Here is a 15,020-nt window from a genome sequence, read left to right as displayed (position 1 = left end):
GGCTATAATTAACTTTAATTTTTTAGCTACAGTATTTTTCTAGTGGATGTGAGGGTAGCTTCCTGTTGATTTGAGCATTCCTTTAATATTACTAATGCTAATTACTAATTACATACTAACATTTAATTGGACAGTGTTGAATAGGCTACACTTTAAAGGGAAGTAACACAGGGGTACTAGATTTATATACTTGTCAAGAATTAGGGATGTTGTCACTTGTTTAATGACAGTTTCAAAAAAGCATAAATCTCTGACTAATTAAGAATAAGGCAGTGGAATCATAATATGTAGTACAGGTAGTATTGAAATTAGGCCTATGTTTGCTTTATCTTAAACTTGTACACTCAGAACCTGTACTAGAGCAAGCAAAAGGAATTGCAGTCTGAAATTTTGCATACAAGACTTCAAGAAGCGTGTAAGAGCAGTTTGAGGTTTGTTTTTTTTTAAGCTATATGCTACATGTGGTGCTGAAGAGAACTGTACCTATAAAGAATTGGATGAAAGTCCTGTTTTCCTTTGCTTGCAGAGTCAGTTTTCTTCTGCTGTAGGTGTGGATAATTCTGTCAGGGTATGGAGAGATGTTAGTTTTAAAAATAGGAAAGCATGCCTGTGAACAGCAAGAAATGACAAGGGTCACAGAGGCAGGTACAGTACCTGAGGCTATTTTTAACCCTTTTTGACTAAGTAGATGTTGATGGGAGGAGTCTCTTTAAGTTTCTTTGTTTTTGCAACCTTACAGTTATGTTTTCACAATTATTTTTAGACTCATGTATGAACTTCCTTTTTTATTGCAGTAGCCTAAATATAGCCTTTTTTCAGAGTAATTGTGTTTTTATGCATTCTATGTTTTGTATTTGTGTGTGTGTTACTGCAGTTTTTACCACAGTTCTGAATTGGTAGAAGGGTATTTTGGTCAGTTTGTAATACACTGTTAGTCTTTAAATCAGCTAGAGTTGATCACACTTAATTGGTACTCTTGTCTGAAAATATGCTTTTTTAAAAAAATACTTAGTTTAGAAAATGAAGACTGTAAAAGAGCAAAATCTGAAATAGTTGGTATTTATTTTTACTTGAAACCAAAGCATTGCTAAAAAGTACTACATTGTCTAGACTTATTGCACAGAAAATAATTATCATTTGCTTGAAAAACACACAACTTAATCTTTAAATTTTTAAAAAATGTTAAGACTTTGTGATTTATTTTTCTTCTACATGCAAAATTTCTGTGTTAAGCACAGCAACAGAAGAATTCTGAAGACATGCATTGAGCAGAAACCTCGTACAACCTTCAGTATAGACGTTACGTGGCCTCATAGCCCTGTTAATGGTGAAGGTGATCTGAACTCCTTCTGGAAGTTGTTAGTTTGTAATCATGTACAGTCATAATTGTTAGTAGTACAAATTTACAAGTAAAATAAAGGCAAAATACACGTTACACTGCACTCAGTCTGTGTAAATTTAAGGCTGATTGATCTCACATGCTTTAGTCTTTTAGAACTTCAATTAGCATAGTGATCATCTCTGGGTTTTCTGTATTTATGCATTTTTTTATATTGTTGACAGTCCGATATCTAGTTGCAAACCGTTTCTGTGTTACCAGATGGATACAAAGATGCTAAAGAGATGTGAATTTAAAAACTAACTTATAGTGCACTTAGAAGACAAACTTAAGCTGCGTACTTAGTATTTTCATTTGGTAGATGTTTTTCAGGTCACAAAATTAATTACATGCATTTGTTCTGAAGTAGTCTCAGACTGTTAATATAAAGAGAAATGTTGCATCGTACCTATTCTTGCAGGTATGTGGATAGCATAAGACTATAGAAGTAATGAGTTTTGAAACAATACAGAAAATCTGCAGGTTTGTGTATATTCAATATTACTGTGCATGAGGGGTTGTACTAAAAAGTTGAGATTTAATTGGTTTCCTGATTTTACAGTTATGTGATGTATTAGAAGGCATTTAGATAAATAGGCATTTGTCTCTGTTTTTAGCAATGCATGCATGGTAATAACACTGAATATAATTTAATAAAATTGTTGTCTCTGAAGGAGTATTAAGTGGAGTAGTAGGGATTGTATGAATTTAGCCTTATCTTCACAGGGGCATAACTGGCATAGTTGTTTGGAAGTTAAAACCTACTTGGTATGGGGTATAGAGTCTTTTAGTAGCATTGAACATTGTTTGCATCTTCACCTGAGTTTGCACACATCGGAGTATTTGACTAACAGAACCAAACCTCATACATCACATGCCTGCACAGTTTGAGTCAGAGTTCAAAATCGGAAGTATAACTTCTTGAAAATCCACTGTAATCAGCTAAATAAGCATTGTGAAGTTTAGTTAGCTAGCAGCTACATTTGCACATTTTTCCTATTGTTTTCTTTGTTCTGGCATTCTGTATTATAGACTTACTGTAGGGTTTTTCTTTTCCTAGTCCCATATTTAAGATGAAACAAAAGCAGAATAATTTCAGTAGGACAAATTCTGTCCCCTCCTACTGGTTTAGGAGCAAATTACTTTGAATGGGACTATTGAAGACAGGAAATGCAGGGTTTGGGACCTCACTGTGTTGACCAGCAAGAGAAAAAGACACGGATCTTTGATGTCATCTCTATTTACTAGAGGGCTTATTGTGTGGTGTTTGATTTCTCATTTCGCATTGATAATTGGCTTTCAGTCCATGCGTATATTAGTTGTATGTTCTTTGAGAGGAAAAGAAGAATAGAATGATTTTAATTCCAGAGAGGTCAGGGAGACTTTTAAAGGATATTTGGAACTTAAGCTCAGAATAAGGAAATAATAGAGACGATGTGGGTTAATTAATCAGTAGATTTTATACATATTCACGGGAATTTATAAAGCATATTCTGACAGGCAAAGTATTATGCTATTTGTTGTTGAAATGATTGAGAAGTTAAAATATTGTCTTGTGTAGCTTCTTGTATAGTAACAAACTAGATTTTTATAGGTGATAATCAGGAAGAACTATGCTGGGAGTTAAATTTTAAAGGATTTATTGTAACAATTGCTTTCTGTTCACCTGACTTAAACTTCTTTCTGCAGTAAGGTTGACAGTAAGAAGTTTTTTTTTCCTGCTGTCTCTTTCTCTTTTTCCATTCTTTTCTTGTGCTATGATGATATACTATCCTGGTAACTGTCCCAGTATGAACACTTCTGGGGTTGCAGTACTAGCTCCATCATACATATCATCCAACCAACCAACAACAACAACAAAATCTTAAACTGGGTCAGTTCCAGGCTTGCAATGTGGCCCCACAGGTGGTTGTGCTAAGAAGCTAGGGGCAAGCTGTGCTGATTTTTGCACAATTATACTATATTTGGTATTGCTGCAGTATACCTTATATCATGAAACCAAAATCTTACTAAAATTAGACTCTAGTTGATATTTCAAACAATATTCCTGCATATTAGAGAAAGGCTACTTGAAACCTCAAAACACAGACCTATCCTGCATCATTTTACTTAGAGAAATTACATTAATAAATTGGATGGAATAACTGGCCTGCGAAGAGAGTTCTCAGGGCCCTGGTATTGGTCCAAATGTGTTTTTATTAAAAAACTCTATATTTTAAAATTATATAATCTTGTTGAATTTCAGGTTCACAGAACAATGACACTAAAAGACAGTTTCTTCTAGAACGGCTACTGGATGCAGTTAAGCAGGTGAGAAATCGGATATCTATTTTTACAGTATACTTACTCTGAGTTGTCAGTACTAGCTGGAACTGTCTTTGCCTTTTTTTCCTCCTCTTTACCAGACAAAGAAGAAGTCTTGTCTTTCACACAGTACTACTGAGTTTTTGTGTCTGCCAGCAAAGAGTATGCAGTATTTGTGTAAAATTCTTGTGCTTGACAGATTATATTTGTAATATTTACATATATTACAAATACACATAATAATGTAGAATATATATTATAAATAGATATATATTTGTAATACTTACGTGACTGAACTAAATTGTAGTGTAGCAAAGGCTAAATTGGTTAACATTTTGCAGTAGCAGCTTTTTTTTTTGTACTTGGTTTGTAGTGAAGGGTTAAAATACAGGTAAGGGATTTATTTAAGTATATGTTAGTAAGATGGGGTTTATTTATGTAGGTATGTATCTTGCATCAACATGAAGTTCAAGTGGAATTCCATAGACTGGATTCAATTTAGGAGAGCTTGGGAGGCAAAAGAATACCTCAAAAGTCGCCCTGTGATATGTTTCATGAAGAATGATTCTTCTGTTAGTTGTAGCACTGAGCTGAATGGGAGCAGTGTTTGTTTTTGTGGGTGTACATTTAAAACTCAAAAGCAGTACTTTTTACTTAATTTTAAATTTATTGGAGGACCTGTAGGTGTGGTGTTCTGGCTAGCAAGGATATATTAGAACTGCAAATGTTCCACTGTTAGTGGAATGTGATGCTGTAAAGCACTTTTTGGTTGCAGGCTGTATTTGCCAATGCTTTGTTTTGTACTGCTTCCCTTTTTGTTATGACTTTGTTTCTTACATGGAAATAGTTCAGAGTATTGAGTTTGTTAGTGTAACAAAAATTTCTTAAAATGTGTTTGTTGCAGTGTCAAATACGATTTGGAGGAAGAAAAGAAATTGCTTCAGACTCTGATAGCAGGTAAAATAGTCTAAGAAACTTAACATGCTCAGATTTTTGTATCATAATGACATAAAACATACTGCACAAAATACTTGGCATACTCAAAAAAACCCCAGTTCCTTTTGTTTACATAAACTGACACGGGACTCTGAATTTTTCATCTTGTTACAAATTTGACAGCTTAACAAAGAGTGTTCTGTATGAAGTTGCAAGTGTTTAAGTGTCTGCAGAGTTCATGACAAAGCATTGAATTCTGAGATCTGAGTCTGAAGTTTTACTAGTGGCTAAATTTTCTGTAAAATGCTGCGTAGTTTTCTTGCTTTGATTCTCAGTGCATGTATATTTTTAATAATATGAGCTCTTTCACAGAACCTAGTTTCTCTTCTGCTTTTCTGAATTGAAAAAGTCAAGTAGATTCCGCCCCCCCCCCTCCCCGGGGGGTCATGTGTCTGCTGCAAAATTTCAATTTCTAAACAGCAGCAATCTTTTTGGCCAAAATTAATCACAACTGCTCCACAATCATCTTGAGTATTGTTTGAATTATATTCTACTTCACTGGTAAAGTTTTCCTAATAAAGTTTTCCTAACTTAGAAGTACTGGAAAGCATTACATGTTGAAAGGTCTTCTGTCCAGGACAGTTATGGTAGATATACCGCTTTTTCTGTCAGTGCTTCTCCTGAGATCTTGTGCTTTTTTGTGACCCTGAGTAGAACTCTGTACTTCTGGAATGCCTGGGCAGAGTCCTGAGCTGCTTTGTAAACTGTGGCAGCTTTGTAAGGCAGGTGACAGCATAAGATTTCAAACAAATAGATTGCGTTTTTGTCAGTTATACCTTAAGCCTTACTATTCCCTGTAGGTTACGATAATATTCCTTTCTTTGTCAGGCTGAATTTTAAAACTTTTGTGGTTTTACAATGCTTCTACCTGTGGGAAAATTGACTTGTTAACTGGGTTATGTTTAAAACAAATCAGGAAATTTATAAATGGTATAATGGAAAACAACATCAAAACCTGAAGACTGAACGCATCTCCAGAAAAATCTTTCTTATTTTTCTATGCCTAGGATTTCTGAAGTACATTAAAATATATGTTTAATTGTTTTCCTAGGCTTGAATTATAGTGTACTAATGCAAATTAACAAAATTGTCTATTAATTGTACAGGATGTTATAGTGTATTTTCAGAAAATCTTTCATTGCATGTGTAGTACAAAGTAGATTTATGAAAATATGATTGCATTACATGAAGAGTAGGTAATCTAAAGCTGAAATTACATGACTAACAACCACTGTAGCAGGTGAGGGTGATTTCTCAAGCTGATTGCCAATTCTTCTGGATGTAATTTGTGTCCCAGCTTTGAATAGTCATGATGAGACTGTGGGTATAAGTAGGTTATACTGTTTGCAAATAATGATATTAGTGCATACCAAGGGTTTTTCACTACGTATAAGGTAATGGTTCACGTTTACATTCTCTATTCAGAGATTTGCAATAAACCTGCTCTGTAGAAATGTATTTGATTGTTCTTTTCACATGATTTCGTTAAAAATTCTGTTACAGAGTCACTTGTTTGTGTGCTCAGTTTGAAGCCGTGTTACAGCATGGTCTGAGGAGGACCCGGGGATTAGCATTAACAGCAGCAGCAATCAAACAGGCAGCAGGTTTCTCCAGTAGAACTGAAACAGGTAATTTGCTGATCTGAATATTCTATTTTAAACAGTTGCTAAGTGCAAGTGATATAATTTCTAATGAAAGTTTTAAGCAATGCATCGAACAGGAGACAGTTGGTAGCATGCTTAATACTTGGGCTGTCATTAAGCAATGAAATTGTTTATTGCATTGAAAGTAGTGAGAACTACTGCTCTCTTAATCTAGTTTAACTTTCATACCAAATTTCTGTAGAAATTTTGTTGTTTGGAAACCTGCGCTTCCTACAGTTCCATCATGAATAGTATCATTGGCAAATTTATTTTGAATTCTGGTAGGGATAAGCATTGTGTAATTATGCTGTTAAGGTCTATACTATGACATTTTGATTGGAAACCTTGTCTTACTGTGTTCTTTTAACTGCCATATTCTATAGCATCAGATATGTTTAACTTGTAAGTATTGATATTATTTTTAAAAACACTACTTACATTACTTGTATTGTTTCAGTTGGTTTTTATTACTTTCTCCACATTTAAAGAAAAATATTTATTTATTTTTATTGCTTTGTCTTCACCTTGATGTTTCCCTTATTTTTTATCAGAAGTGTTTTTTGTTGTGAAGTTTGACACGCAGTATCTTTTTGTTAAACAGGGTATACATAATATAGAAAAGTTTCTTTTTAGCTTTTGAAACTCAATCAAGTGTAACATGTAACACACAGTGGGGTTTTGGTTTTGTTTTTTTAAAATATATTCAGTGGTACTAGAATTGTCAATACATTTTGATCTCCAGACATCAATTCCAGTTACACCAGACGACTGCATAAAATGGATGTTACATTAACATAAAATGTATAGTTTGACGTAATGGTGTTTTTAAATTACTGTAACAACAAACTTGTTTCCTCTGGATGACAGGATGAAATGTTGGGTCTGTGTGCTCACTTTCCTGTAGGGTTAGAGCCTCCAGACTTAGCTTTTTTGGGGAGCTGAAACTCACTGTACTTTTAGAGGAGGTGTTGAGTTTTCCATGTTTGCCTCTTTTACTTTACTTGCCCAGCAAGACTTGACACTTTGCAGACTCCAAGTGAGCAAGTAAGAAAAATTTAGCTGTTTACACAATCTTTGCAGATTTTTTGGCTCTTCTGTATGCTTTTTTCTTCCTTGCATGTGTTTGTAATTGAGGATTAGATACTCTGTGGTCTCTTTCAGCCTCTGGGTAGTTTCCATCTCTTTAATGGGTAGTGATTTGGTTATCTGCTTTTTATCCCCCCAGCTTGCAATTGACAGTCATATGCTTTGGTGCAGAGAATGTTCTCCCCTGTTACACTCTCTCTGATTTATGCAAATTGTGTGTCTTTAAGTTTGAAGTAATTACGTATAATTCTTATTATTTCTCTCTTGTCTGTTAGTAATGTCAAGGGTGTATGAAATTTTTGGTCCTGTCTTTTAGTGGCCAGATGTACAAAGGTGCATCTCTGATACTTGTGAACTTAGTAAAAATTTAGCTATATGTTCATGTGTATGTGTGTCCTATATGGGGGCTTATCAGTAGGATGATGTAGAGGAAGAGGAGAAGGTCAGTTATTTGTGGTTGGGGAACGGAAGAAGGAAGTAAACATTTTTTCTCCTTAAGCAGCTTAAGCAGTGTATGGAAGTCCAAGAACAAAAATGTGGCTGCTTTGCAGCAAATTGCATGATGTGCACTGACTAAGAGGCTTTTTTTAAATGGAAATTACTGGGTTCCACTGCATTTATCTTTGTGAATTACAGTAGTGTTTTTTTTTTTTGTTTTGTTTTTTTTTTCCTCTGAAAACAGTTGCAAAGTACTTCTATATTTTTATGACTTTCAGGCAAATGAGTCTGGTAAGATTTATATTCTGGTCTGTCTAACATAATCACAGGTGTCATCTTTAACATAGCGGAATACTGCTGTTTAGGCTGTACATTTAGGGTTTGACAATTGAAAACCAGAAGTGTTCAGCAATAGTTTTTATTTGAAATTTACAGATACTTTATGGCAAACTGTACTTTCAAATGTCTGTAAACAATGTAGCATCATTTTGCATCTAAGAGCTTCAGTGTTTTTCTTTGTTTTTCTTAAATGAAAATAAGAACTTTAAATAAAAACTCCACTAGTAGTTCTATGGAACTATGACTTTAAAATCCTATTTAAAATATTTTAATTTTTTAATAGACATTCAAGTAAACAAATATATTCCTAACATCCATGTGATTAGTATTAGTTGATGGCATAGTCATTACAGGCATATGCAGCTCCTTTAATCTTACATTAAGCAAACAATAAAACTGTATTCTGTCTTTAGTTTGTAACAATATGAGAGTCTCTTCATTTAACTCCAGTTAAGGTTGTGTGAGAATAGTGTAGCTGATGCAGTATTCACTAAAATTATTAGAACAATGTTGTTGAAAGATTCTAAATAGATTAACTCTCCCATTTTGTCTGGTTGCTCTTTCTACTGTTTTATTACAGGTTCCAGACTTGCTGAAGCCTTTCTGTCAGTATTGGCAGTGATAGTTCATAGCAGTGGTTTTTCTGCACTCAGAGGATCATAGGCTAATTCAAGTTGGAAGGGTCCTCAGGAGGTTTGCAGTCCTACAAAGGTCATCTGTGAGGTTAAATGAGGTTGCTCAGGGCTTTAACCGTTTGGGACTTGAAAACCTCCACAGACTACACAACCTCTTTGGTCAACTGTGTTCCAACATTTGACTGTCCTCATGATGAAAAAGTTTTTTCTTACATCCAGTCTGAGCCTCTCTTGTTCTAAGTTAATAGCTGTTGTCTGCTGTCCTCCTGCTATGTGCTGATGTGAAGAGCCTAGATCAGTCTTCTTGGTGACTTCCTTGTAGATACCTGAGGGCTGCTGTTAGGTGTCTGCCCTCTCCCTAAGCCTTCTCTTCCCCTGGCTGAAGCAAAATTTTGTCTTTGTTGCCTTTTTTTTTTTTTTTAGTAGTTCTGATGCTACATATTGCTATAGATTAATGTATGTGTTTTGATGCCATACCATAGGATAGTATTATCTGTTTACAGATAGGTAAGCCATGGCAAAATTACGGATGTGCATCGTTCACAGCCTCATGGCATGTCAATACCAAAAACTGGAATGTATTTTGAAATTTTTGCAAAGTCACAATATGTTTATAGTTTTACTAATTTGCATATCATAGTTTGCTTATGAATGGTAGGGAATTGTAGAGTAATGCTGAGGGCTAGTATGGTAAAATAAGTAGTTGCTGTGGTTAGAAAATTATAGACTAAGGCTTATGGAATATAAACTTCATTTAATCATACTCTCAATTAAAAGTGAAAGAACTATTATTTCCAACTATAGCAAAGAATGTTCTACTATGAGACACTCATGACAAATATTAAAATATTCTTTAATTACTTGACAGAACAGACACTTTGTGCAGAAATGCACAATGGCTGCATGGTATAAATTGTTTTCTTTGCTTTGGTTTGCATAAGAAGGCACTGAACCTGGCTTCAGGCTGATCTCTGTGCTCTCAACTTGAGACATGGCCACTGTTGGGTGCTGATTAATGATTGGTGGTATTGCAGTTACTGGCGCTGTGATATTATTAAAATTAAATAAACTGTTTTCACAAAGTTATTAATATTTGGGTGAGTTGCATAACGTCAGTGTCTTCTCTGCCTACAGTACAGTTGTACAAATTGTATTTTACTGAAATTAAAATGCTCTTACTTTTGAATAACAAGTATTGCATTATTTGCCATGTAAAATAATATCAACAGTCAGGACTTGGATTTTCATTTAATACCGCTTTCAGTGAGAGAACTTAGTCATTTGAAAATGCCACTTCCTTACTTGTTTTTATAAAGTATGTCATGGAGGGACTTAGAGTATGGAATGCTCTTATGTTATTTCCATTGGATAGATTTTGATTAAAACTGATGATAATCCAAGTTTTGAAGCTTTTCAAAATCCTTGATATCTGTAAATAATCAGAATCCCAAGAAACACTGAGTGAAATTATTTTCACTTCCTACTTTAGTATTGTTTTGAGCCTTTAGCAAGACGGAAGAATGAATTTTATTGGTCACAAGAAACAATGAAATCATTAAATCACTATTATCTTGATACAAATCTGGCATTTTAAGGAATGCTTTTTTAAAGATATAAATGCATTCTGTTTTTGAAATGCGGATCAAATAAATTGAAGTCAAAAATGTAGGACATATGGTATTTGAATGCTCTTATATGTTCAGTGGACCTCCTTATTGTTTGAAAGTTAACCTGCCAGTGAGGTCCTAGGTCAGCAAAGTATGCCTTTAGTTTTGCATCCTACATTGTCAATTCAGTGGTTCCTGTCTTTTGTACATTTGTCTAATTTAGAAGAGCTTTGGGTTATTCTTGCATAGATGTCAGACCTATTTTGCAAACCTTTTAGTTAATTCATCTAACCTGCTTGTTATGTGTTTAGGTTTCTAAAATTATAATATAAACTTTGCTAATCTAATGCTGTACTTGCCTTTCTGCGAAGATTAATGAAATCCCTGCATACCCTCAAATGAGCATATTTCACCAAAAGGAGTCATAAGCTGTAGTGAAAACTGATTGACTGCATGCTCTTTGTGCTTCTCTTTCTCTCTGCTAAATAATGGATGGCATTTTCTGTAAAACCCTTACCACCTTAAAAAAGATTTAGAAATTTAGAAAAGTGATAAGCAAGGAGTGGTAGCATCATCTGTTTTCCCTCTTGTGTGATTATTTTTTTTTCTGTGTCTTTGAGAAAATTTTTTACCCAATTTTAAGCATCTGCTGTATGCTGCCTAAATTGAGATTATGATCAAAAGCCAGCATATTTGAGGTGATATTGCATAACTCGATTGTACAATATAATTTTTTCCCCTATTTTGTAACTTTAAAAAATGTTGAGCAAAGACATTAATTAAATTGTCAAAAGGAGTACTTTGCATGTCGTCCTTGAGAGATTGATGTATTTTAAATTTTTTTTTAATGCTTAGGTTTCTCAGATTTTTTTGCTCTTAAAAGTATCCTATTTGCCTCAAATTCAGTCTCTTAATGTTGCTAACTGTATAGGTTAACAGCTTTCAAACTGTTCTAGTTTCTTAGAGCTATTCTATTTGTAACAAATTAAAGACACATGAATGTTAATGCTATATTTTAAGATACTTTTAAGGAGTATGTATTTGGTGCAACATTAATGACTGATGATTGCCTAACTATACTGTATAGTAATGACTCAAAGGTCTTGCAGATGAATTATTGATGTTTGGTTGTTCTTTTCACCCTGAGAAAATGGTGAGGGATGAATTGTAATAAATATGTCCTTAAAATATGTTATTATTCAGTTAAGAAACAGGAATATGTAAAATACCAGGTATTTGATCATACATTTACAATTACTGATGTAGATTTTTGTTACCTCCAATTAAGAAATTTGAGGCAACTGCAAAAAAACTTACTGTGAGTGTTTGGGAACAGGGCAAGGAAAGTATTCGGGTGGAAAAGTGTACTGTTGCCTTTTAAATGTAACACTTTTTAAAAAAAGTTACATGAATTTTTAATTTGCATGTCTGCAAATTCTGGAGCTACCTATTCCTTTGGACCTAGCTTCTAACATTTCAGAGTTATCAGTAAGATACAGTTCTAAAGCATTTTTTTCCTTTGTGTAATGTATTCCCAGCTGAATACCTGAACCTGTTCTGTGGATGAAATACTATCTTAAATGCACTTTTAAATGTGAGTTCTCTTTAAAAATCCGAGATAGAATCCTTTAATGTGTGTGTTTGGCTTTTTTCAATGAAATGGAAAGTTCTAAGTGCTTATATAGCCCAAGTTTTGTAGAAATAAATAACCTATTTAACTGGAGAGTTATATGAAGATAGTAAAAGATTAATCTCTGTTCAAAGCTGTATACCATTGCCTACTTTTAAAATAGAATTGCATGATAAATGCACTCAGATATGAGCTTAGCATTTTTGGTGGGTTTTTTAATTATTGTATTTTTGGTTTTTTTTATTCCAGAGCCTGTGTTTTGGTACTATGTGAAAGAAGTTCTGAATAAACATGAACTGCAACGCTTTTACTCTCTGAAGACAATTACTACAGATATTGGTAGAGGCCGGGCTTGGTTGCGCTGTGCGTTAAATGAACACTCCCTGGAAAGATATGTTCATATGCTGCTTGCAGATAAGAATCGACTCAGGTACTGCATATGATCTCTTTGTAATACAGGATATGTGTTGACAAATGAAGTACTGAGATTAAAAAAACCCAACCAACAATCCAAAAAACAGCCGTAATAATACACCATATTAATTGCTATGCTAGTGAAGCGACTTAACATCATACTTTAATTTTGTTTATTTTTGAAATTTTGGCAGCCATTAAGATAGTGGCTTGTGCCTATATCGACATGTGACCTGAAACTGGCTTCTTTCTAGCATGTGAGAATATATGCTTCTATCCTTATCTTCATTTGCATCCTCTTTCCTAACTCCCTTCCCTTATTCTTTCAGCAGTTTTCCTCACTGAGATCTAGACACCATGCTTTGAGGTGCCCCACTCATTCCATTAAAATAGTACACAGCTGAGATTTGATCTCATCAGTTCATCAGTGGTAATTGCCTGTTGCCTTTTGGAGATGCTCATCCTGTAATGGAAAAGCTCTACCAGTCAAGCAATAGGTAGCTACTACTGCAGATCACTTGGAAGCAGTTTTATACCAGTTTGTGAACCTTCTTGTTACAGAGTTACTGAGAATAATTTACCATGCATTGTGAAATCCTAAGGTAGTCTGGATGTGCAAAATGCACTTAAGTTCATACTGAACTGAGTCCCACCTTTTTCCTTGTACACATTCGGCTCCTTTTAAAAATTTTTTTTTAATTTTAAATTTGGGTTATATTCTTTTTTTTTTTAATCGAAAAAGTTTTAGCTTGATCAATTCCAGTGGATTCAGCAGAAAGGTACTTTTTCCATTTGCATCTGTTAATGGATGTACTGGATAAGATTATTGCCAGAATTAAGCTTGTTAGTACCTCCTTTTCATTTTTATTCTGTTCCAGTCCTCTGGAGCTTTCTTGCAAGACATATTTTTGTATGAAGTCAAGTAAAGATTGATAAAACAGCAAAGAGGAAAAAAAAAATCTGAAAACTGTCGTAAAGAAATTAGTGTCTTATCTTGCTATGTCACTGGTTACTCTCATGCTTGTAGCAATACTTGCGCAGTATCAAGATTATCAGCACTCTCTGCATTTGTACATGAAATATTATTTCTAAAAAGGCTTATTCCAGAATATTTAAGATATAAATGTTATCCAAATTCAAATGGGATTTGTAGAATCACTTTATATTCCCAGTCCTTACCTGTTTTGGAAACTTTTATATGAATCTATCAAAATTGTTTAATATAAGTTGAGTGTTGTCTTGCTATCTGTTTTTATGTTTAGTTAACTGAATGTTGACAGTAAAAATACAGCATCCTGCTACTAAAATAATTGGGTTTAGAACAACTACATTCATGTATTTATAGTGAAATTCATTTTAACTTTTTTTTTTCTTATATCCAAATTCCCAATTGACTAACTAACCACGAATTGATGTGGTTTTGGATATTGAAACAGGTCACTGAATCATAAAATAATAGAATGATTTGTATTAGAAGGGACCTTTAAAGATAGTCTAGTCCAACCCCTCTGCTGTGGGCAGGGACATCTTTCGCTAGATCAGGTTGCTTAAGATAAAGTGGATTTTTTTGTTTGTACTCATGCATTCTAATATTTTATAAAATGTCTTGGTAATTAATGGTCAACCATAGTTATTAAAAAACTTATATATGCAGTATAGCAAGAGGTGTAGAAAAGTATTGTGACTGCTAATGTAGTATGAACTTCCTTGCCCTGAGTGCCTTTTTTCCTATTAAAAAAGGTGCAGAGCTAAACTGAAGATAAAATAATATTTAGCATGTCTTTCGTAACTGTTCAGACAGTTCTGTACATTTCAGGGCTTCAGGGAGTTACTGTAATATATAATTTGATCCATTGGTATACTCATACTTATTTTTCAGAGCTTTTATGTCTTTTACAAGTAGAATATGTGTTAATATAGGACAGCATATTCTTTTTTATTTTCTTTTTTTTTTTCTTTCAAATTATAGTGTCTTCTATGAAGACTGGTCTTTTATGATGGATGAAGAACGTTCTAGTATGATCCCTACGATGGCAGCTGGTAAGACTTTCTTTTAAATGACACTGCTTTTGGAAAACTATTTCATTTTGGGATATCTGTTTCTGGTTGCAAGGAGTTTCTCTAACACACTCTTTGCTTCTGTGGAGAATGTGTGTCAGATACACATTCGGGCTCAATCGTCAAGGCATTATGCCAATTTACACTATGAATTGATGAACCGTTAAAATGCTGGATCTGGCCTTCCCACAGTTCAAAAGTCTTTCACATAAATTTGCTAACTTTTAATCAGTCAAGACTAATTTTGTTTTATTTAAACTGAACTAGTTTATATTTAAGAAAGAGCCCTAGTGAACTTGTATGGTAAGACCCAAATTCTAGGTAAATACATGGAAGGAGAGTAAGAGTAAGGAGTGATAACAGATAATTTACTTTTCTCGAGCTTGACCGCAGATGTTATGTATTACTGCCTTTTACACCTCTATTTTCAGATACGTGGTCACATGCTTTGTTCTGCAAGATAAGATTCACACGAGGTTTTTTAACTAGAAT

The 15,020-nt window shown here is 34.0% G+C and overlaps 1 protein-coding gene across 1 annotated transcript in view; it reads left to right on the top strand.

Annotated features, from left to right (window-relative positions):
* Nucleotides 1-3,619: 3,619 nt before the first annotated feature.
* SNX29 (sorting nexin 29) overlaps nucleotides 3,620-15,020 on the top strand; it is a gene marked incomplete at its 5' end in the record, with an annotated part of 108,297 nt that continues 96,896 nt past the window's right edge. Inside the window, 5 exon segments of the mRNA XM_010080997.1 lie at nucleotides 3,620-3,688; nucleotides 4,587-4,639; nucleotides 6,182-6,306; nucleotides 12,306-12,486; nucleotides 14,440-14,510. Coding sequence (XP_010079299.1) covers nucleotides 3,620-3,688; nucleotides 4,587-4,639; nucleotides 6,182-6,306; nucleotides 12,306-12,486; nucleotides 14,440-14,510 — 499 coding nt within the window.

The sequence above is a fragment of the Pterocles gutturalis genome, unplaced genomic scaffold (genome assembly GCF_000699245.1).
Source record: "Pterocles gutturalis isolate BGI_N339 unplaced genomic scaffold, ASM69924v1 scaffold159, whole genome shotgun sequence".
Taxonomy (NCBI): Eukaryota; Metazoa; Chordata; class Aves; order Pterocliformes; family Pteroclidae; genus Pterocles; species Pterocles gutturalis.
Note: the sequence above shows the minus strand (reverse complement) of the source record. Positions and strands in the feature narration are given on the sequence as shown.